Source organism: Haliotis rufescens, unplaced genomic scaffold, assembly GCF_023055435.1.
Source record: "Haliotis rufescens isolate VD_foot unplaced genomic scaffold, xgHalRufe1.0.p SCAF_10, whole genome shotgun sequence".
Taxonomy (NCBI): Eukaryota; Metazoa; Mollusca; class Gastropoda; order Lepetellida; family Haliotidae; genus Haliotis; species Haliotis rufescens.
The window spans coordinates 10,084,998-10,110,050 of NW_025963780.1; the positions used below are offsets into that span (position 1 = coordinate 10,084,998).

Sequence of the window (25,053 nt, forward strand, 5' to 3'; positions counted from 1 at the left end):
GACGAAATATGATACAACAACTACAGAACCATCTAAAATGAAACATGCGCAATGCTCACTCGAGAGATGTGCAAAAATCTATTAAAATTTGGAGCCCATCTCAGAATGCGGCTTAAGCGATATATATAAACATACATACCCTGGTCTAATAATATCAATTCAACCACAAGGAATATTCAAACTTCTTTAAAATCTCGCTGAACAAACATGTCAAGAAAATGTTATCTTCAAGAAACACGTTGCTTCGAGATAGAGAGAATAACAAAATAATGTTCAAGTCACAATATAAATATTTTCATTACAATCTTTTACAGTTCATCATGAAAGGTTAAATACATATGTTGTTACCGATTAAGGTAAAATTATTCATATTCTATCCCAAATTTACATACCGGACATGTGAGTTGTGATAACTCTATTCCTAACCACCTACATTCACTTATCCACAGTTTTAACAATCCAGTTCTAATAAAAATAATAATAATAATTATGCTTCTTGACTACGACTACACATAGGTACATTTCAGGCTCTCATAAAGTTTTGAACTCTCCATATAGTGCTATTCAAGACTGAACATACATATTTATTAGTAGATCTTAATTGATTGAGATAACCACACAACTAATTATCATATTTACACTTATCATACTATAAAAGCATAATGTAGGTTTTTTTCGGTATCCTGCCATCATGTATCTCTATTAATTTTAGCCAATACATACATTCTAAACAGACCATTTACCTAAAAAGCGTAATGACCACATTCGCCATCTGCAATAACATTTTGAGTCTGAGGTCCAACATCTAAAATTGTCTTACATGCCATTAAATCTACTTATTCTATCTTGTCATATCTGTATAAACACTACAATTCAAGAACCACGTAACAGAATTGGTTGTATTCGTGTATCAAATTAAAAAAAATTAAAAACCAAGCAAGTCGACTAGCTCAAGTTTGCTCAAGTTGATAGTTACTTCCATTAGAGCTTACTTGCCTCTTGCAACTAACGTTTCAAATGCATTTGTTCATTTTTAATGTACTAGAGAATATAATTCCTAAATATCTATATGCATTTAGAGATAACATGTCCTTCCCTTTAGAAACCGCACCTCTTTTGCTGATAAGCATCCACCTATGTTAAAAACAACAATATTTGTCTTATCTAAATTGACTGTTAGACCCCACATATCTGCCTGTGATTCAAGAAGTTGTTACTGTAATCCTGATATTGCTTCAGATACCAGAATGGCATCATCAACAAACACAAATAGCAAGATTTCGAACATGTCCATGTACAACTGCACTTCAGATTCGTGCTTTTAACATTTTTTCCTATAAACTATCTGAATACGGGCAATCCTAAAACTTAGTACAATTCACAGATTCAAATGCTTTTCTAAAATCAACGACGGCAATATAAAGTTTAAGTTTCAGGCTTCATAAACATTTCGGAATAATTGTGCACAAAGTAAAACTGGATCTACGTACAGTGAATGTGGTATAAGCAAACACATCCCATGCCATTCATCAATACTTTCTATAAGATAGTGAGTGTATTTGAAAGTTGCAAACGTTTAAATACCTTTTGATGAAAACATTAAGTAGATATTTGCCCATTAAGGTGTGTAATCGACCAGAAGACCGTTGAATTCCTCTAACGTAGATGAAACGATTGGACAATGGCAACATGCTGTTTTAATTTCATTCATGTTTATAAATACTGCGTGTATATCTTGTTCAAAATATTGTCAACAACTGTGTTCGTGCCTGTCTGCTTTATCACAATTATATAATGATTACCCAACCTCTTTAGGATGTCAATGTCAAAACCTACCCCAGGAGATGGTTCTTCAAGAGGCGAATACACGAAGGGCGATGTCGAAGTGACACTATCGACCAGTGTGTTTTCTGGCAATGGGAATTCCAACAGGTTGTCCGTTGGAAGGCCTAGACTGCTTGGTTGGGGTGTGACTGCATTATCCCCTGGGCTCATCAAGTCTACCTTGCTGCAAGGTGTGCCTGGAAGTAAAAGTCGTGAGTTTGTAAAAGTAGTTTATAAAAAAATCACGATTGTAAATATAAAGAAAACCATAGATAACACGATTCTGGAACTATCAACATCATCAATCCTAAATATAGATTCACGTCACATAATGAGGAATTCATTTCACAGTTTACGACAGCAGGCTTAAAGTAAATTTGGCAAGTGCCGCTCCATCCTCACACTATGACAGTTAACATACATATTTACTCACCAGTAGTTCCACTAGTTGTGGTTGTTCCACTGGTTGTGGTTGTTCCACTGGTTGTGGTTGTTCCACTGGTTGTTGTTCCGCTGGTTGTTGTTCCACTTGTTGTTGTTCCGCTGGTTGTTGTTCCTTAACAATAAATAGTTTCAAATGTTAAGATTTGCAATTCGCACAAAATGTTTTCTTCATTTACACATTCGCAAAATGACATACGAACATACAAGGGAAACACAGTTATTACAAAAAACGTTCTATATTCACCTGTTGTTAAATGTTCGCATATCTCGATCTTTTCAACATCTGTGTTCTTTGGCACAATAATACTTGTAACCTCTTTATTTATAGGCACCTGAAATGAAAAAGGATTCAACTATTGAATTTGAATTCATTCATCTTCATTTAGTAGGGGAAACAATCTCACGCATAAACCTGGTCAAACAGTAGCTTTAAACAAAGCAGCTAAATGCAATCTTCTATAAATGTTAACGTTACTCATGAAATTCTGTCATGTGATGTAAGTAGAGAAAACATGTGTGTTCATATTTTCATTATGTTCTGCGGACGATTACTCACCTTGTAGCTGTTTGTCCCGGGGAGTTGAACTCCATCAATCTTTTCAAATACAACTGGCCTGTTTACTCCCCCTGGTGCTTTAACATCTACAGTTGTACCCTCTGTTATGTCAATAACAGTTACATATAACGGATTACTATTCCTTGTGCCAGAAACAGTTGTTGTTGTATCTACAGGGCTCCCATTAACTTCGAAACCAGATGGAGATTCGTCTGTTAGCAGAAGAATCACCTTGGTTGTGGGTTTGATGTTAAATGGTGCCTGAAAGTTAAAATCGAAACGTTGTACAATTAATTAATGGTATTAAACAGAGACATATCAGACGAAATATGATACAACAACTGCAGAACCATCTAAAATGAAACATGCGCAATGCTCACTCGAGAGATGTGCAAAAATCTATTAAAATTTGGAGCCCATCTCAGAATGCGGCTTAAGCGATATATATAAACATACATACCCTGGTCTAATAATATCAATTCAACCACAAGGAATATTCAAACTTCTTTAAAATCTCGCTGAACAAACATGTCAAGAAAATGTTATCTTCAAGAAACACGTTGCTTCGAGATAGAGAGGATAACAAAATAATGTTCAAGTCACAATATAAATATTTTCATTACAATCTTTTACAGTTCATCATGAAAGGTTAAATACATATGTTGTTACCGATTAAGGTAAAGTTATTCATATTCTATCCCAAATTTACATACCGGACATGTGAGTTGTGATAACTCTATTCCTAACCACCTACATTCACTTATCCACAGTTTTAACAATCCAGTTCTAATAAAAATAATAATAATAATTATGCTTCTTGACTACGACTACACATAGGTACATTTCAGGCTCTCATAAAGTTTTGAACTCTCCATATAGTGCTATTCAAGACTGAACATACATATTTATTAGTAGATCTTAATTGATTGAGATAACCACACAACTAATTATCATATTTACACTTATCATACTATAAAAGCATAATGTATGGTTTTTTCGGTATCCTGCCATCATGTATCTCTATTAATTTTAGCCAATACATACATTCTAAACAGACCATTTACCTAAAAAGCGTAATGACCACATTCGCCATCTGCAATAACATTTTGAGTCTGAGGTCCAACATCTAAAATTGTCTTACATGCCATTAAATCTACTTATTCTATCTTGTCATATCTGTATAAACACCACAATTCAAGAACCACGTAACAGAATTGGTTGTATTCGTGTATCAAATTAAAAAAAATTAAAAACCAAGCAGTCGACTAGCTCAAGTTTGCTCAAGTTGATAGTTACTTCCATTAGAGCTTACTTGCCTCTTGCAACTAACGTTTCAAATGCATTTGTTCATTTTTAATGTACTAGAGAATATAATTCCTAAATATCTATATGCATTTAGAGATAACATGTCCTTCCCTTTAGAAACCGCACCTCTTTTGCTGATAAGCATCCACCTATGTTAAAAACAACAATATTTGTCTTATCTAAATTGACTGTTAGACCCCACATATCTGCCTGTGATTCAAGAAGTTGTTACTGTAATCCTGATATTGCTTCAGATACCAGAATGGCATCATCAACAAACACAAATAGCAAGATTTCGAACATGTCCATGTACAACTGCACTTCAGATTCGTGCTTTTAACATTTTTTCCTATAAACTATCTGAATACGGGCAATCCTAAAACTTAGTACAATTCACAGATTCAAATGCTTTTCTAAAATCAACGACGGCAATATAAAGTTTAAGTTTCAGGCTTCATAAACATTTCGGAATAATTGTGCACAAAGTAAAACTGGATCTACGTACAGTGAATGTGGTATAAGCAAACACATCCCATGCCATTCATCAATACTTTCTATAAGATAGTGAGTGTATTTGAAAGTTGCAAACGTTTAAATACCTTTTGATGAAAACATTAAGTAGATATTTGCCCATTAAGGTGTGTAATCGACCAGAAGACCGTTGAATTCCTCTAACGTAGATGAAACGATTGGACAATGGCAACATGCTGTTTTAATTTCATTCATGTTTATAAATACTGCGTGTATATCTTGTTCAAAATATTGTCAACAACTGTGTTCGTGCCTGTCTGCTTTATCACAATTATATAATGATTACCCAACCTCTTTAGGATGTCAATGTCAAAACCTACCCCAGGAGATGGTTCTTCAAGAGGCGAATACACGAAGGGCGATGACGAAGTTACACTATCGACCAGTGTGTTTTCTGGCAATGGGAATTCCAACAGGTTGTCCGTTGGAAGGCCTAGACTGCTTGGTTGGGGTGTGACTGCATTATCCCCTGGGCTCATCAAGTCTACCTTGCTGCAAGGTGTGCCTGGAAGTAAAAGTCGTGAGTTTGTAAAAGTAGTCTATAAAAAAATCACGATTGTAAATATAAAGGAAACCATAGATAACACGATTCTGGAACTATCAACATCATCAATCCTAAATATAGATTCACGTCACATAATGAGGAATTCATTTCATAGTTTACGACAGCAGGCTTAAAGTAAATTTGGCAAGTGCCGCTCCATCCTCACACTATGACAGTTAACATACATATTTACTCACCAGTAGTTCCACTAGTTGTGGTTGTTCCACTGGTTGTGGTTGTTCCACTGGTTGTGGTTGTTCCACTGGTTGTTGTTCCGCTGGTTGTTGTTCCACTTGTTGTTGTTCCGCTGGTTGTTGTTCCTTAACAATAAATAGTTTCAAATGTTAAGATTTGCAATTCGCACAAAATGTTTTCTTCATTTACACATTCGCAAAATGACATACGAACATACAAGGGAAACACAGTTATTACAAAAAAACGTTCTATATTCACCTGTTGTTAAATGTTCGCATATCTCGATCTTTTCAACATCTGTGTTCTTTGGCACAATAATACTTGTAACCTCTTTATTTATAGGCACCTGAAATGAAAAAGGATTCAACTATTGAATTTGAATTCATTCATCTTCATTTAGTAGGGGAAACAATCTCACGCATAAACCTGGTCAAACAGTAGCTTTAAACAAAGCAGCTAAATGCAATCTTCTATAAATGTTAACGTTACTCATGAAATTCTGTCATGTGATGTAAGTAGAGAAAACATGTGTGTTCATATTTTCATTATGTTCTGCGGACGATTACTCACCTTGTAGCTGTTTGTCCCGGGGAGTTGAACTCCATCAATCTTTTCAAATACAACTGGCCTGTTTACTCCCCCTGGTGCTTTAACATCTACAGTTGTACCCTCTGTTATGTCAATAACAGTTACATATAACGGATTACTATTCCTTGTGCCAGAAACAGTTGTTGTTGTATCTACAGGGCTCCCATTAACTTCGAAACCAGATGGAGATTCGTCTGTTAGCAGAAGAATCACCTTGGTTGTGGGTTTGATGTTAAATGGTGCCTGAAAGTTAAAATCGAAACGTTGTACAATTAATTAATGGTATTAAACAGAGACATATCAGACGAAATATGATACAACAACTGCAGAACCATCTAAAATGAAACATGCGCAATGCTCACTCGAGAGATGTGCAAAAATCTATTAAAATTTGGAGCCCATCTCAGAATGCGGCTTAAGCGATATATATAAACATACATACCCTGGTCTAATAATATCAATTCAACCACAAGGAATATTCAAACTTCTTTAAAATCTCGCTGAACAAACATGTCAAGAAAATGTTATCTTCAAGAAACACGTTGCTTCGAGATAGAGAGGATAACAAAATAATGTTCAAGTCACAATATAAATATTTTCATTACAATCTTTTACAGTTCATCATGAAAGGTTAAATACATATGTTGTTACCGATTAAGGTAAAATTATTCATATTCTATCCCAAATTTACATACCGGACATGTGAGTTGTGATAACTCTATTCCTAACCACCTACATTCACTTATCCAAAGTTTTAACAATCCAGTTCTAATAAAAATAATAATAATAATTATGCTTCTTGACTACGACTACACATAGGTACATTTCAGGCTCTCATAAAGTTTTGAACTCTCCATATAGTGCTATTCAAGACTGAACATACATATTTATTAGTAGATCTTAATTGATTGAGATAACCACACAACTAATTATCATATTTACACTTATCATACTATAAAAGCATAATGTAGGTTTTTTTCGGTATCCTGCCATCATGTATCTCTATTAATTTTAGCCAATACATACATTCTAAACAGACCATTTACCTAAAAAGCGTAATGACCACATTCGCCATCTGCAATAACATTTTGAGTCTGAGGTCCAACATCTAAAATTGTCTTACATGCCATTAAATCTACTTATTCTATCTTGTCATATCTGTATAAACACCACAATTCAAGAACCACGTAACAGAATTGGTTGTATTCGTGTATCAAATTAAAAAAAATTAAAAACCAAGCAAGTCGACTAGCTCAAGTTTGCTCAAGTTGATAGTTACTTCCATTAGAGCTTACTTGCCTCTTGCAACTAACGTTTCAAATGCATTTGTTCATTTTTAATGTACTAGAGAATATAATTCCTAAATATCTATATGCATTTAGAGATAACATGTCCTTCCCTTTAGAAACCGCACCTCTTTTGCTGATAAGCATCCACCTATGTTAAAAACAACAATATTTGTCTTATCTAAATTGACTGTTAGACCCCACATATCTGCCTGTGATTCAAGAAGTTGTTACTGTAATCCTGATATTGCTTCAGATACCAGAATGGCATCATCAACAAACACAAATAGCAAGATTTCGAACATGTCCATGTACAACTGCACTTCAGATTCGTGCTTTTAACATTTTTTCCTATAAACTATCTGAATACGGGCAATCCTAAAACTTAGTACAATTCACAGATTCAAATGCTTTTCTAAAATCAACGACGGCAATATAAAGTTTAAGTTTCAGGCTTCATAAACATTTCGGAATAATTGTGCACAAAGTAAAACTGGATCTACGTACAGTGAATGTGGTATAAGCAAACACATCCCATGCCATTCATCAATACTTTCTATAAGAAAGTGTGTGTATTTGAAAGTTGCAAACGTTTAAATACCTTTTGATGAAAACATTAAGTAGATATTTGCCCATTAAGGTGTGTAATCGACCAGAAGACCGTTGAATTCCTCTAACGTAGATGAAACGATTGGACAATGGCAACATGCTGTTTTAATTTCATTCATGTTTATAAATACTGCGTGTATATCTTGTTCAAAATATTGTCAACAACTGTGTTCGTGCCTGTCTGCTTTATCACAATTATATAATGATTACCCAACCTCTTTAGGATGTCAATGTCAAAACCTACCCCAGGAGATGGTTCTTCAAGAGGCGAATACACGAAGGGCGATGTCGAAGTTACACTATCGACCAGTGTGTTTTCTGGCAATGGGAATTCCAACAGGTTGTCCGTTGGAAGGCCTAGACTGCTTGGTTGGGGTGTGACTGCATTATCCCCTGGGCTCATCAAGTCTACCTTGCTGCAAGGTGTGCCTGAAAGTAAAAGTCGTGAGTTTGTAAAAGTAGTCTATAAAAAAATCACGATTGTAAATATAAAGGAAACCATAGATAGCACGATTCTTGAACTATCAATGTCATCCATCTACGATTTCATCAATACGTCATATCACACACTTTATAACTGTAGAACCACAAAACCTCTGTTGAACGAGTAACGTCCATTTGACAAGTCTACATTTGCTAAATAATGTAACTACACCAGTGATGAAATAAGCACTTCATTCATGAACTAATAAGCCGAAGTTTCACGTCTATAAATAGTTCAATACATATATTTTTACCCTTTGTAGTATTTGTTATGATGCAGTGAAACCTCGTTATTTTGGCCTAAATCCTCAGTCTGGACATTTGATAACCTGACCGATTTCACAAGACACTGTATCGTTAAACTTAATTATGTTTCACTGCACATTCTTAATATATCCAGAAAGTTAATGCAATTTCTGGCTAGTGACAGAGAGGGAATGGCTAGTGACAGAGAGCGAATGACACAGACACCGTTGTACAAAAACAAACACACCACAAGAAACAAATTCTTATAACCCCAGTTTGATAATCTCTCTAATCTTACAAGGAAACAAATTCCTTGATTATGAGACCGGTTTTTAAAAGTTCCCGACATCTGGCTTTTATTCCCAGTTGTGAGTCTTCAATTTCGTGGAACAGCATTGTGTGCAAATTTGTCCCTGCTTATATTGTCAAACTATCACCATGTTGTATAGAGGCAATACTTATGTTTTGTAGGATTGAAAACGTAGACAAACAATCACAATCGACACATAGCATGTGACAATTTGCTCACAGTCCAAATTGTTTGCTCTGATAGTCGACATCTAAACCAGGGAATTTGGCCAAAGAGTTTAACTTAAGCTTAGTGATGATCTGATATCGCTCAACAATGGTCAAACATCCAATTCAATTTAACCGATTTGTGCACATAAGCTAGAAAGAAAAGGGACCGCGTTTCATATTTAGATATATGCATTAAAATACTTAGTGCAAAAACTACACAGAAGACTGTGTGACAAATGGGATGACTTTAACCTTTCAATAGTCCCTTTATGTTGAGCAATATTCCTGCAGCGCAAGCCTTTGGTGTCTATATTTCACACCTTTTTAGGTACAATCGAGCATGCTCTTTCTACGAAGATTACTAAAGCGTCATTCGATTCTTGCTCAAAACGTTGTTTTGATAAGAGTTACACTAATTAGGGCCTCATTAAATATAAATCCTTTACACCCAGAAAATAACCAGAATCGAATATCAGCAAAAACAGATTCCACTGGGCGTAAAAGGCAATATAACGTCGAAACATATCTGAATAGATCTCTTAAAAGTAAAAATAACATCTGTTGGACATATCTAAATTTGACGCATCAGTGACAATAGATAAAGTCAGATGCAATTTCCTATTTGAACTTATGTTCCCCTGCTTTTCCCAGTGAATAGTTTACTTGCCTTACATGTATTTGTGACAGGTGACACATTTTGGGTAGGTAATGCTAAACCGTTTTCCGAAAACCTGGTATCAACATTATTAACAGCGATTCATAAACACATGCTTAGGATATAGGCAGAATCGCACAATGGACTCTTAGTGGAGTTGTCTAATTATCATGGAAATATTTTTTGTCACTTTTATTGTTACCACATGGTGTGCTTACCCGCCTGTAAATGAAAAAAACGTGTGAAAACAAAGACCTTGTGTTGTATGTGTCGCACTGAAGGAATAAAGCAAGATTGCATAAAAGAACTAGAATCATTCCTTTCTATACAACGGCAAATGATTGAAAACAAAAAGAAACTGCCATACTACTAATAACAAGCATTACCCCATCAATCTGAAGTCATGCAAAGAAGTACAATAATGTGTGAAGCCAATTTCTGGTGTCCCCCGGCGTGATATTGCTGAAAACTTTGATATGACGACTTCATTCCTCGAATGTTCTCTTATGCCATGATGCCTTCTGTGTTGGCTATGCAGTGTGAGTCGATCATCCATATCGTATCATATAATGTATTTTATCAACATTTTCCTTTGTGGTAGCAGTTGAAGGTTGCGTCATCTTCGAGGCTCCCTCTCTTGAACTCCGCTGGCAATCTCTCAACCGTGGCAAAGGATAGAGCATCACCACCTAAAGTTAACACCCTGTAGGCATGGATGGCCACTTGAGCCCTTTTCGTTGGAAATAATTGATGACAGCGTGACAGGCATTTTTATAAATTTCCATCAACAGAGAACGCAAGTCACTTTGATGTCTGCAGAAATATGCCTCCCGGCTGTATCACACAGTACAGCCGTATTTTCACAATGATGACTCCCTCAATAGAATCCGACCTCGGCAATTTCGGACAAGTCCATTTTATGCACAGGTGGGTATTTCCCGCATATTCCCATTCCTCACGTGGATTACCTTTTCTCCCAATACCTATTAACATATTTTTGATGCGATTGCTCAACCATCGCGTTTTTCTAAGATGCCAAGCTATATCTATGGCGAACAACTCACTAGACAATCCCTTCCCAAAAATATCGTCGTCCAAATATGCAACGTCATCAAGTTGCGAGCGCATGTTCGAATCTCCAGAAATGAGGTCATGATGGAACAATGTTTTATCATGAAATTAACCATACATCATTCTTCATTGTTCTTTGCGATTTATCGCGCATCCATCGATACATCCATCTATCTAAAAACTGTTTAAAAGTGTACTGTATAGCCTTCATAGTACCCTTCGCAGAAAACAATGATCAATCAACGTATAATCGTTAATCATCGTACAACATGTAAAAGTCATGCACAGGCACTTTACCTGCAGACATGGGTATATTCCTTCTGTTCGAGAATAACTAAATATATAGATTAACAATGCCACTGTAATAGACCATTTACTATGTCGAAGATACTAACGTTTGCTTATTTCATTGTCGATTCAAGATATTTAGACTTTACAGACTTAACTTTGTGATCACTTATTATCATAGGTACAGTATACTGAGGTTATATGAAAATGACTTAGTCGTATTTTGTTAACAACATTAGTTGTTACTTGTCTTGTTAATATGACCTATTACAATTTCTTACAAAATATGTCATAAGGAGGAGACTAATAATACTTATTTAAAATTCATAACTAAATATGCTTCAATAGTCGTGTATTGTTTTCTTTTTAGTTTCAAAAGTGACATGGTCGTCATAATTGTAGAACTACTCATATGGATATTAAAGAGATTGTGATTTATGATGTTTGGCATGAACAAACATATAAATGTTTGTAAACCTAATCACTGACCACATCCTTTTGTCTATAGGTGATGGATGCCGGCAAGTTCTTCCTATTTTTAAGTATGTAAATATATGTCAAAGATTCAAGGTTAGTAAGGTGTCAAATCGGTGTGTGCAACTCATACATACACAATATTAGATCTGGATCTTAGATTGAATACCTCAAGACGAAAGAAGTGCTACAGGGAAATCAGTGCTTGCTACATATCCTAGACACCATCATGAAAATTAGGACACATGTGTAGGGAGGGTTATGCCCTGAAGTACGGGTGGCAATAAGTCGTAGTGAGTTTTCATATAATATGCAATACTGAAACACAAGAGTCGTTTCTGTTTTGAGTTTATGAACTGAACTTTATAGCTGCAAAAGTAAATGTATTTGCTCTATATCAAAGTGAAGACAATCGTTCATTTAATTTGATGGCTGGATTTTTTGTTCAATTTTCCTTTGATAGGAGTTCCTAACAACCGTGCAATGGAAAATAGGGATTTCAAAATACGGCCACAAAGCTGTCAAATGTCATGTTAATGTTTAATAGCTATTCTGCTAATAATCCGTACAATCAGAACTCTGAACTCGATTTAACTGCGATGATACATTGCAATCAAACTTTACCATCAGTCATATTTCTAAAAAGGCTATCTGATGAGCTTCCACTGTACGTTTGTCTGTAAATAAACATGCGCTATCGACATTTTCGGAGATAATGCACTAACTATTAAGCTTTTTGAGCTAATCTTATTGACGGTAGTCCATTCTCATGTCAGCCAGTAATACTCGCAGCGGTTCATGAGCCCATGAAGGCAAATTTAGAGAGAGCGACAGAAAACAGAGTCTAGTGTCTAGTGTTTTACCGAAGCAAACATCAAACAACTCACCTGTCGTGCCACTGGTTGTGGTTGTGCCACTGGTTGTGGTTGTACCACTGGTTGTTGTTGTTCCACTGGTTGTTGTTCCACTGGTAGTTGTTCCACTGGTTGTAGTTCCACTGGTTGTTGTTCCACTGGTTGTTGTTCCACTTGTAGTTGTTCCTAATGGAAACGATTGAAATATGTATCCCATCTTGCAGCCTGTATTCTACTGAAACTACATAGGATATTCCATAATTGTAATCTTCTCATACTGTGTTTGATTTATTTTCCAAATCAGTGATCTTTACGCCTCTTTCGAGCATGAAACAACAAACAAATATACCAACGCAAGGATAGTGTACAAGTGGACACATTAAATCATTAAACACCATATTTCTAAAGAATCTTCAGTTTTATGTATATTTCTTGAATTAGTCTTAAAACTGGACTCACTCCAATCAGATTGATGGTTGCATTATGTCCTAGAAATATAAATTAGGGACATCCTTAAACACAAAGCTAATATTTACATCCTTACCTGTTGTCTCGTGCTCGCATATGACAATTTCAGATACACTACTAGTACTCGGCACAAGAATGTCTGATACTGGACCATTGACAGGAACCTGAAAATTAAGAAGCAATTTACAGTTTTCATCTAATCATCTTATGTCTTAAAACACAAATTGGAAAGGAAAGCTTACTCTCAAAAAGTATTAATTTGGAAAACATCAGCAAATTAGTACAAAGGAAGATCGGGTTTTTCTGAAGAAATAACTTAAAAAGAACTGAGAATCACTCTTCTTAGGTGTAGCATCTAAACATTAAAGAAATGATTACTTCAAAAGTAGTAGAATCTGTTGGATCTGGAGTGCCCTCAATCTTTTGGAAGACTTCAGGTTTCTTTTCTCCAGAAGGACTTTCCACTGTGACTGGATTTTCACTTGGAGTTATTTTCACGGTAGTGAGGTAAACAGGTTCACCCCCAATGGTGCCAGTGGTACTGCTGGAGGTATCAACTGGTGTACCATTGACTGTGAAGCCATCGGGTTTCTTGTCGGTTACCAAGATAATCTCATCAGTCGAAGGTTTGACAGGGAACTCAGTCGCCTGAGGAGTTCAAAGAAATACTTTATTACCTTCACTTACACACTGTTTCTGTACAAACAAACATTAAGAGGCCAATTTTCTTGGTGGTCATGTTTTCCTTAATCCAATATTATCGTGCCTGTAGGATATTATATGTACCATTCATTCCATCAGGTTTTATCCACATTGAAAAATGTTTTGTACATTGTCTTCTCATTTAGCACATGCTCTCTACTGACATACCTGAGGGTTTGTGGTTTCCTTAGATGGCACTGAAGTGAAGATTGTTTTAGATGTGACTTTGACTGTGTCAACAAAAGGTGAGTCCTCCAATGGAATTTCCGAGAGAGGGTTGTCTGTATTACCGACTGGGGAGGATGTCGGTGCTGGTGATGGGTTCTCACTTGAGTCCATAAGATCAATCTTGTCACATGGAGTCGTTCCTGTAAATATGCCATACATCCGTGAGTTACAAAATCCTCTGTTACTATATTTTAAAACAGGTTGTATGTGTTCACAATATTCAAACTAACTAGCCCAGCACATAGTGGATATTACAACCAAAACTACATTAATCAGATCAACCATATCACAACTAAGCACATCCTAGCTAAGGCTATCATTCTAGTCTATTATCCATTTACAAAGAGAAATAATGGCATAATTGTGAAGGGCAGTAAGAATTCTTTGTGATAAAGCATTGTAAATTGAAGCACTATACAATCTTCACTCCTGATGAATTGCATATAACAGTCAACAGAATTTAATTCACCCGTTGTTGTTCCACTGGTTGTTGTTGTTCCACTGGTTGTTGTTCCACTGGTTGTTGTTCCACTTGTAGTTGTTGTACCACTGGTTGTCGTTGTTCCACTTGTAGTTGTTCCTGATGAAAATAATTGAAATATGTATCCCCCTTTGGAGTCTGGATTCTGTTGACTTTAGATAGTACATTTAATAATCGTTATCTTCTGACATTATATTTGATTTATTTTCCAAAACAGTGATGATTAATCCTCTTTCGAGCGTTAAACAACAAACAAATCTGACAATGCCAGGATAGTGTACAAGTGGACTCATTAAACACGATATTTTTGAAAAAGGTTTTAGTTTTAATGATTCAAAGTGACTTCTTTTAAGTATCTTTCATGAATTAATGTTAAACTGGGTTTACTTCAATCACATTGATTGTTGCATTCTTTTCCAGAAATATAAATAAGGGACATCCTTAAACACAAAGCTAATATTTACATCCTTACCTGTTGTCTCGTGCTGGCATATGACAATTTCAGATACACTACTAGTACTCGGCACAAGAATGTCTGATACTGGACCATTAACGGGAACCTGAAAATTAAGAAGCAATTTACAGTTTTCATCTAATCATCTTATGTCTTAAAACACAAATTGGAAAGGAAAGCTTATTCTCAAAAAGTATTAATTTGGAAAACATCAGCAAATTAGTACAAAGGAAGATCGGGTTTTTCTGAAGAAATAACTTAAAAAGAACTGAGAATCACTCTTCTTAGGTGTAGCATCTAAACATTAAAGAAATGATTACTTCAAAAGTAGTAGAATCTGTTGGATCTGGAGTGCCCTCAATCTTTTGGAAGACTTCAGGTTTCTTTTCTCCAGAAGGACTTTCCACTGTGACTGGATTTTCACTTGGAGTTATTTTCACGGTAGTGAGGTAAACAGGTTCACCCCCAATGGTGCCAGTGGTACTGCTGGAGGTATCAACTGGTGTACCATTGACTGTGAAGCCATCGGGTTTCTTGTCGGTTACCAAGATAATCTCATCAGTCGAAGGTTTGACAGGGAACTCAGTCGCCTGAGGAGTTCAAAGAAATACTTTATTACCTTCACTTACACACTGTTTCTGTACAAACAAACATTAAGAGGCCAATTTTCTTGGTGGTCATGTTTTCCTTAATCCAATATTCTCGTGCCTGTAGGATATTATATGTACCATTCATTCCATCAGGTTTTATCCACATTGAAAAATGTTTTGTACATTGTCTTCTCATTTAGCACATGCTCTCTACTGACATACCTGAGGGTTTGTGGTTTCCTTAGATGGCACTGAAGTGAAGATTGTTTTAGATGTGACTTTGACTGTGTCAACAAAAGGTGAGTCCTCCAATGGAATTTCCGAGAGAGGGTTGTCTGTATTACCGACTGGGGAGGATGTCGGTGCTGGTGATGGGTTCTCACTTGAGTCCATAAGATCAATCTTGTCACATGGAGTCGTTCCTGTAAATATGCCATACATCCGTGAGTTACAAAATCCTCTGTTACTATATTTTAAAACAGGTTGTATGTGTTCACAATATTCAAACTAACTAGCCCAGCACATAGTGGATATTACAACCAAAACTACATTAATCAGATCAACCATATCACAACTAAGCACATCCTAGCTAAGGCTATCATTCTAGTCTATTATCCATTTACAAAGAGAAATAATGGCATAATTGTGAAGGGCAGTAAGAATTCTTTGTGATAAAGCATTGTAAATTGATGCACTATACAATCTTCACTCCTGATGAATTGCATATAACAGTCAACAGAATTTAATTCACCCGTTGTTGTTCCACTGGTTGTTGTTGTTCCACTGGTTGTTGTTCCACTGGTTGTTGTTCCACTTGTTGTGGTTGTACCACTTGTTGTGGTTGTACCACTTGTGGTGGTTGTTCCACTGGTTGTCGTTGTTCCACTTGTAGTTGTTCCTGATGAAAACAATTGAAATATGTATCCCCCTTTGGAGTCTGGATTCTGTTGACTTTAGATAGTACATTTAATAATCGTTATCTTCTGACATTATATTTGATTTATGTTCCAAAACAGTGATGATTAATCCTCTTTTGAGCGTTAAACAACAAACAAATCTGACAATGCCAGGATAGTGTACAAGTGGACTCATTAAACACGATATTTTTGAAAAAGGTTTTAGTTTTAATGATTCAAAGTGACTTCTTTTAAGTATCTTTCATGAATTAATGTTAAACTTGGTTTACTTCAATCACATTGATTGTTGCATTCTTTTCCAGAAATATGGATTAGGGACATCCTTAAACACAAAGCTAATATTTACATCCTTACCTGTTGTCTCGTGCTCGCATATGACAATTTCAGATACACTGCTAGTACTCGGCACAAGAATGTCTGATACTGGACCATTGACGGGAACCTGAAAATTAAGAAGCAATTTACAGTTTTCATCTAATCATCTTATGTCTTAAAACACAAATTGGAAAGGAAAGCTTACTCTCAAAAAGTATTAATTTGGAAAACATCAGCAAATTAGTACAAAGGAAGATCGGGTTTTTCTGAAGAAATAACTTAAAAAGAACTGAGAATCACTCTTCTTAGGTGTAGCATCTAAACATTAAAGAAATGATTACTTCAAAAGTAGTAGAATCTGTTGGATCTGGAGTGCCCTCAATCTTTTGGAAGACTTCAGGTTTCTTTTCTCCAGAAGGACTTTCCACTGTGACTGGATTTTCACTTGGAGTTATTTTCACGGTAGTGAGGTAAACAGGTTCACCCCCAATGGTGCCAGTGGTACTGCTGGAGGTATCAACTGGTGTACCATTGACTGTGAAGCCATCGGGTTTCTTGTCGGTTACCAAGATAATCTCATCAGTCGAAGGTTTGACAGGGAACTCAGTCGCCTGAGGAGTTCAAAGAAATACTTTATTACCTTCACTTACACACTGTTTCTGTACAAAAAAACATTAAGAGGCCAATTTTCTTGGTGGTCATGTTTTCCTTAATCCAATATTATCGTGCCTGTAGGATATTATATGTACCATTCATTCCATCAGGTTTTATCCACATTGAAAAATGTTTTGTACATTGTCTTCTCATTTAGCACATGCTCTCTACTGACATACCTGAGGGTTTGTGGTTTCCTTAGATGGCACTGAAGTGAAGATTGTTTTAGATGTGACTTTGACTGTGTCAACAAAAGGTGAGTCCTCCAATGGAATTTCCGAGAGAGGGTTGTCTGTATTACCGACTGGGGAGGATGTCGGTGCTGGTGATGGGTTCTCACTTGAGTTCATAAGATCAATCTTGTCACATGGAGTCGTTCCTGTAAATGTGCCATACATCCGTGAGTTACAAAATCCTCTGTTACTATATTTTAAAACAGGTTGTATGTGTTCACAATATTCAAACTAACTAACCCAGCACATAGTGGATATTACAACCAAAACTACATTAATCAGATCAACCATATCACAACTAAGCACATCCTAGCTAAGGCTATCATTCTAGTCTATTATCCATTTACAAAGAGAAATAATGGCATAATTGTGAAGGGCAGTAAGAATTCTTTGTGATAAAGCATTGTAAATTGATGCACTATACAATCTTCACTCCTGATGAATTGCATATAACAGTCAACAGAATTTAATTCACCCGTTGTTGTTCCACTTGTGGTGGTTGTTCCACTGGTTGTCGTTGTTCCACTTGTAGTTGTTCCTGATGAAAATAATTGAAATATGTATCCCCCTTTGGAGTCTGTATTCTGTTGACTTTAGATAGTACATTTAATATTCGTTATCTTCTGACATTATATTTGATTTATGTTCCAAAACAGTGATGATTAATCCTCTTTTGAGCGTTAAACAACAAACAAATCTGACAATGCCAGGATAGTGTACAAGTGGACTCATTAAACACGATATTTTTGAAAAAGGTTTTAGTTTTAATGATTCAAAGTGACTTCTTTTAAGTATCTTTCATGAATTAATGTTAAACTGGGTTTACTTCAATCACATTGATTGTTGCATTCTTTTCCAGAAATATGGATTAGGGACATCCTTAAACACAAAGCTAATATTTACATCCTTACCTGTTGTCTCGTGCTGGCATATGACAATTTCAGATACACTACTAGTACTCGGCACAAGAATGTCTGATACTGGACCATTGACGGGAACCTGAAAATTAAGAAGCAATTTACAGTTTTCATCTAATCATCTTATGTCTTAAAACACAAATTGGAAAGGAAAGCTTACTCTCAAAAAGTATTAATTTGGAAAACATCAGCAAATTAGTACAAAGGAAGATCGGGTTTTTCTGAAGAAATAACTTAAAAAGAACTGAGCATCACTCTTCTTAGGTGTAGCATCTAAACATTAAAGAAATGATTACTTCAAAAGTAGTAGAATCTGTTGGATCTGGAGTGCCCTCAATCTTTTGGAAGACTTCAGGTTTCTTTTCTCCAGAAGGACTTTCCACTGTGACTGGATTTTCACTTGGAGTTATTTTCACGGTAGTGAGGTAAACAGGTTCACCCCCAATGGTGCCAGTGGTACTGCTGGAGGTATCAACTGGTGTACCATTGACTGTGAAGCCATCGGGTTTCTTGTCGGTTACCAAGATAATCTCATCAGTCGAAGGTTTGACAGGGAACTCAGTCGCCTGAGGAGTTCAAAGAAATACTTTATTACCTTCACTTACACACTGTTTCTGTACAAACAAACATTAAGAGGCCAATTTTCTCGGTGATCATGTTTTCCTTAATCCAATATTCTCGTGCCTGTAGGATATTATATGTACCATTCATTCCATCAGGTTTTATCCACATTGAAAAATGTTTTGTACATTGTCTTCTCATTTAGCACATGCTCTCTACTGACATACCTGAGGGTTTGTGGTTTCCTTAGATGGCACTGAAGTGAAGATTGTTTTAGATGTGACTTTGACTGTGTCAACAAAAGGTGAGTCCTCCAATGGAATTTCCGAGAGAGGGTTGTCTGTATTACCGACTGGGGAGGATGTCGGTGCTGGTGATGGGTTCTCACTTGAGTCCATAAGATCAATCTTGTCACATGGAGTCGTTCCTGTAAATATGCCATACATCCGTGAGTTACAAAATCCTCTGTTACTATATTTTAAAACAGGTTGTATGTGTTCACAATATTCAAACTAACTAGCCCAGCACATAGTGGATATTACAACCAAAACTACATTAATCAGATCAACCATATCACAACTAAGCACATCCTAGCTAAGGCTATCATTCTAGTCTATTATCCATTTACAAAGAGAAATAATGGCATAATTGTGAAGGGCAGTAAGAAGTCTTTGTGATAAAGCATTGTAAATTGATGCACTAAACAATCTTCACTCCTGATGAATTGCATATAACAGTCAACAGAATTTAATTCACCCGTTGTTGTTCCACTGGTTGTTGTTCCACTAGTTGTTGTTCCACTTGTAGTTGTTGTACCACTTGTTGTGGTTGTACCACTTGTGGTGGTTGTTCCACTGGTTGTCGTTGTTCCACTTGTAGTTGTTCCTGATGAAAATAATTGAAATATGTATCCCCCTTTGGAGTCTGGATTCTGTTGACTTTAGATAGTACATTTAATAATCGTTATCTTCTGACATTATATTTGATTTATGTTCCAAAACAGTGATGATTAATCCTCTTTCGAGCGTTAAACAACAAACAAATCTGACAATGCCAGGATAGTGTACAAGTGGACTCATTAAACACGATATTTTTGAAAAAGGTTTTAGTTTTAATGATTCAAAGTGACTTCTTTTAAGTATCTTTCATGAATTAATGTTAAACTGGGTTTACTTCAATCACATTGATTGTTGCATTCTTTTCCAGAAATATAAATAAGGGACATCCTTAAACACAAAGCTAATATTTACATCCTTACCTGTTGTCTCGTGCTGGCATATGACAATTTCAGATACACTACTAGTACTTGGCACAAGAATGTCTGATACTGGACCATTGACGGGAACCTGAAAATTAAGAAGCAATTTACAGTTTTCATCTAATCATCTTATGTCTTAAAACACAAATTGGAAAGGAAAGCTTACTCTCAAAAAGTATTAATTTGGAAAACATCAGCAAATTAGTACAAAGGAAGATCGGGTTTTTCTGAAGAAATAACTTAAAAAGAACTGAGAATCACTCTTCTTAGGTGTAGCATCTAAACATTAAAGAAATGATTACTTCAAAAGTAGTAGAATCTGTTGGATCTGGAGTGCCCTCAATCTTTTGGAAGACTTCAGGTTTCTTTTCTCCAGAAGGACTTTCCACTGTGACTGGATTTTCACTTGGAGTTATTTTCACGGTAGTGAGGTAAACAGGTTCACCCCCAATGGTGCCAGTGGTACTGCTGGAGGTATCAACTGGTGTACCATTGACTGTGAAGCCATCGGGTTTCTTGTCGGTTACCAAGATAATCTCATCAGTCGAAGGTTTGACAGGGAACTCAGTCGCCTGAGGAGTTCAAAGAAATACTTTATTACCTTCACTTACACACTGTTTCTGTACAAACAAACATTAAGAGGCCAATTTTCTTGGTGGTCATGTTTTCCTTAATCCAATATTCTCGTGCCTGTAGGATATTATATGTACCATTCATTCCATCAGGTTTTATCCACATTGAAAAATGTTTTGTACATTGTCTTCTCATTTAGCACATGCTCTCTACTGACATACCTGAGGGTTTGTGGTTTCCTTAGATGGCACTGAAGTGAAGATTGTTTTAGATGTGACTTTGACTGTGTCAACAAAAGGTGAGTCCTCCAATGGAATTTCCGAGAGAGGGTTGTCTGTATTACCGACTGGGGAGGATGTCGGTGCTGGTGATGGGTTCTCACTTGAGTCCATAAGATCAATCTTGTCACATGGAGTCGTTCCTGTAAATATGCCATACATCCGTGAGTTACAAAATCCTCTGTTACTATATTTTAAAACAGGTTGTATGTGTTCACAATATTCAAACTAACTAGCCCAGCACATAGTGGATATTACAACCAAAACTACATTAATCAGATCAACCATATCACAACTAAGCACATCCTAGCTAAGGCTATCATTCTAGTCTATTATCCATTTACAAAGAGAAATAATGGCATAATTGTGAAGGGCAGTAAGAATTCTTTGTGATAAAGCATTGTAAATTGATGCACTATACAATCTTCACTCCTGATGAATTGCATATAACAGTCAACAGAATTTAATTCACCCGTTGTTGTTCCACTGGTTGTTGTTGTTCCACTGGTTGTTGTTCCACTGGTTGTTGTTCCACTGGTTGTTGTTCCACTTGTAGTGGTTGTACCACTTGTTGTGGTTGTACCACTTGTGGTGGTTGTTCCACTGGTTGTCGTTGTTCCACTTGTAGTTGTTCCTGATGAAAATAATTGAAATATGTATCCCCCTTTGGAGTCTGGATTCTGTTGACTTTAGATAGTACATTTAATAATCGTTATCTTCTGACATTATATTTGATTTATGTTCCAAAACAGTGATGATTAATCCTCTTTCGAGCGTTAAACAACAAACAAATCTGACAATGCCAGGATAGTGTACAAGTGGACTCATTAAACACGATATTTTTGAAAAAGGTTTTAGTTTTAATGATTCAAAGTGACTTCTTTTAAGTATCTTTCATGAATTAATGTTAAACTGGGTTTACTTCAATCACATTGATTGTTGCATTCTTTTCCAGAAATATAAATAAGGGACATCCTTAAACACAAAGCTAATATTTACATCCTTACCTGTTGTCTCGTGCTGGCATATGACAATTTCAGATACACTACTAGTACTCGGCACAAGAATGTCTGATACTGGACCATTGACGGGAACCTGAAAATTAAGAAGCAATTTACAGTTTTCATCTAATCATCTTATGTCTTAAAACACAAATTGGAAAGGAAAGCTTACTCTCAAAAAGTATTAATTTGGAAAACATCAGCAAATTAGTACAAAGGAAGATCGGGTTTTTCTGAAGAAATAACTTAAAAAGAACTGAGAATCACTCTTCTTAGGTGTAGCATCTAAACATTAAAGAAATGATTACTTCAAAAGTAGTAGAATCTGTTGGATCTGGAGTGCCCTCAATCTTTTGGAAGACTTCAGGTTTCTTTTCTCCAGAAGGACTTTCCACTGTGACTGGATTTTCACTTGGAGTTATTTTCACGGTAGTGAGGTAAACAGGTTCACCCCCAATGGTGCCAGTGGTACTGCTGGAGGTATCAACTGGTGTACCATTGACTGTGAAGCCATCGGGTTTCTTGTCGGTTACCAAGATAATCTCATCAGTCGAAGGTTTGACAGGGAACTCAGTCGCCTGAGGAGTTCAAAGAAATACTTTATTACCTTCACTTACACACTGTTTCTGTACAAACAAACATTAAGAGGCCAATTTTCTTGGTGGTCATGTTTTCCTTAATCCAATATTCTCGTGCCTGTAGGATATTATATGTACCATTCATTCCATCAGGTTTTATCCACATTGAAAAATGTTTTGTACATTGTCTTCTCATTTAGCACATGCTCTCTACTGACATACCTGAGGGTTTGTGGTTTCCTTAGATGGCACTGAAGTGAAGATTGTTTTAGATGTGACTTTGACTGTGTCAACAAAAGGTGAGTCCTCCAATGGAATTTCCGAGAGAGGGTTGTCTGTATTACCGACTGGGGAGGATGTCGGTGCTGGTGATGGGTTCTCACTTGAGTCCATAAGATCAATCTTGTCACATGGAGTCGTTCCTGTAAATATGCCATACATCCGTGAGTTACAAAATCCTCTGTTACTATATTTTAAAACAGGTTGTATGTGTTCACAATATTCAAACTAACTAGCCCAGCACATAGTGGATATTACAACCAAAACTACATTAATCAGATCAACCATATCACAACTAAGCACATCCTAGCTAAGGCTATCATTCTAGTCTATTATCTATTTACAAAGAGAAATAATGGCATAATTGTGAAGGGCAGTAAGAATTCTTTGTGATAAAGCATTGTAAATTGATGCACTATACAATCTTCACTCCTGATGAATTGCATATAACAGTCAACAGAATTTAATTCACCCGTTGTTGTTCCACTGGTTGTTGTTGTTCCACTGGTTGTTGTTCCACTGGTTGTTGTTCCACTTGTAGTGGTTGTACCACTTGTTGTGGTAGTACCACTTGTGGTGGTTGTTCCACTGGTTGTCGTTGTTCCACTTGTAGTTGTTCCTGATGAAAATAATTGAAATATGTATCCCCCTTTGGAGTCTGGATTCTGTTGACTTTAGATAGTACATTTAATAATCGTTATCTTCTGACATTATATTTGATTTATGTTCCAAAACAGTGATGATTAATCCTCTTTCGAGCGTTAAACAACAAACAAATCTGACAATGCCAGGATAGTGTACAAGTGGACTCATTAAACACGATATTTTTGAAAAAGGTTTTAGTTTTAATGATTCAAAGTGACTTCTTTTAAGTATCTTTCATGAATTAATGTTAAACTGGGTTTACTTCAATCACATTGATTGTTGCATTCTTTTCCAGAAATATAAATAAGGGACATCCTTAAACACAAAGCTAATATTTACATCCTTACCTGTTGTCTCGTGCTGGCATATGACAATTTCAGATACACTACTAGTACTTGGCACAAGAATGTCTGATACTGGACCATTGACGGGAACCTGAAAATTAAGAAGCAATTTACAGTTTTCATCTAATCATCTTATGTCTTAAAACACAAATTGGAAAGGAAAGCTTACTCTCAAAAAGTATTAATTTGGAAAACATCAGCAAATTAGTACAAAGGAAGATCGGGTTTTTCTGAAGAAATAATTTAAAAAGAACTGAGAATCACTCTTCTTAGGTGTAGCATCTAAACATTAAAGAAATGATTACTTCAAAAGTAGTAGAATCTGTTGGATCTGGAGTGCCCTCAATCTTTTGGAAGACTTCAGGTTTCTTTTCTCCAGAAGGACTTTCCACTGTGACTGGATTTTCACTTGGAGTTATTTTCACGGTAGTGAGGTAAACAGGTTCACCCCCAATGGTGCCAGTGGTACTGCTGGAGGTATCAACTGGTGTACCATTGACTGTGAAGCCATCGGGTTTCTTGTCGGTTACCAAGATAATCTCATCAGTCGAAGGTTTGACAGGGAACTCAGTCGCCTGAGGAGTTCAAAGAAATACTTTATTACCTTCACTTACACACTGTTTCTGTACAAACAAACATTAAGAGGCCAACTTTCTTGGTGGTCATGTTTTCCTTAATCCAATATTATCGTGCCTGTAGGATATTATATGTACCATTCATTCCATCAGGTTTTATCCACATTGAAAAATGTTTTGTACATTGTCTTCTCATTTAGCACATGCTCTCTACTGACATACCTGAGGGTTTGTGGTTTCCTTAGATGGCACTGAAGTGAAGATTGTTTTAGATGTGACTTTGACTGTGTCAACAAAAGGTGAGTCCTCCAATGGAATTTCCGAGAGAGGGTTGTCTGTATTACCGACTGGGGAGGATGTCGGTGCTGGTGATGGGTTCTCACTTGAGTCCATAAGATCAATCTTGTCACATGGAGTCGTTCCTGTAAATATGCCATACATCCGTGAGTTACAAAATCCTCTGTTACTATATTTTAAAACAGGTTGTATGTGTTCACAATATTCAAACTAACTAGCCCAGCACATAGTGG

The 25,053-nt window shown here is 36.2% G+C and overlaps 1 protein-coding gene across 1 annotated transcript in view; it reads right to left on the bottom strand.

Moving 5' to 3' along the window:
• LOC124116211 (mucin-16-like) overlaps window positions 1-25,053 on the bottom strand; it is a 179,956-nt gene that overhangs the window by 70,678 nt on the left and 84,225 nt on the right. Inside the window, exons 148-184 of the mRNA XM_048386754.1 lie at window positions 24,746-24,945; window positions 24,254-24,523; window positions 23,952-24,039; window positions 23,432-23,578; window positions 22,903-23,102; window positions 22,411-22,680; window positions 22,109-22,196; window positions 21,574-21,735; window positions 21,045-21,244; window positions 20,553-20,822; window positions 20,251-20,338; window positions 19,749-19,877; window positions 19,220-19,419; window positions 18,728-18,997; window positions 18,426-18,513; window positions 17,990-18,052; window positions 17,461-17,660; window positions 16,969-17,238; window positions 16,667-16,754; window positions 16,147-16,293; window positions 15,618-15,817; window positions 15,126-15,395; window positions 14,824-14,911; window positions 14,340-14,450; window positions 13,811-14,010; window positions 13,319-13,588; window positions 13,017-13,104; window positions 12,506-12,658; window positions 8,127-8,311; window positions 5,970-6,230; window positions 5,658-5,745; window positions 5,402-5,524; window positions 4,981-5,165; window positions 2,825-3,085; window positions 2,513-2,600; window positions 2,258-2,380; window positions 1,837-2,021 (exon numbers count right to left, since the gene is read on the bottom strand). Of these exons, the coding sequence (XP_048242711.1) occupies window positions 1,837-2,021; window positions 2,258-2,380; window positions 2,513-2,600; window positions 2,825-3,085; window positions 4,981-5,165; window positions 5,402-5,524; window positions 5,658-5,745; window positions 5,970-6,230; window positions 8,127-8,311; window positions 12,506-12,658; window positions 13,017-13,104; window positions 13,319-13,588; window positions 13,811-14,010; window positions 14,340-14,450; window positions 14,824-14,911; window positions 15,126-15,395; window positions 15,618-15,817; window positions 16,147-16,293; window positions 16,667-16,754; window positions 16,969-17,238; window positions 17,461-17,660; window positions 17,990-18,052; window positions 18,426-18,513; window positions 18,728-18,997; window positions 19,220-19,419; window positions 19,749-19,877; window positions 20,251-20,338; window positions 20,553-20,822; window positions 21,045-21,244; window positions 21,574-21,735; window positions 22,109-22,196; window positions 22,411-22,680; window positions 22,903-23,102; window positions 23,432-23,578; window positions 23,952-24,039; window positions 24,254-24,523; window positions 24,746-24,945 (6,317 nt within the window). The remainder of the gene's footprint in view (window positions 1-1,836; window positions 2,022-2,257; window positions 2,381-2,512; window positions 2,601-2,824; window positions 3,086-4,980; window positions 5,166-5,401; window positions 5,525-5,657; window positions 5,746-5,969; window positions 6,231-8,126; window positions 8,312-12,505; window positions 12,659-13,016; window positions 13,105-13,318; window positions 13,589-13,810; window positions 14,011-14,339; window positions 14,451-14,823; window positions 14,912-15,125; window positions 15,396-15,617; window positions 15,818-16,146; window positions 16,294-16,666; window positions 16,755-16,968; window positions 17,239-17,460; window positions 17,661-17,989; window positions 18,053-18,425; window positions 18,514-18,727; window positions 18,998-19,219; window positions 19,420-19,748; window positions 19,878-20,250; window positions 20,339-20,552; window positions 20,823-21,044; window positions 21,245-21,573; window positions 21,736-22,108; window positions 22,197-22,410; window positions 22,681-22,902; window positions 23,103-23,431; window positions 23,579-23,951; window positions 24,040-24,253; window positions 24,524-24,745; window positions 24,946-25,053) is intronic.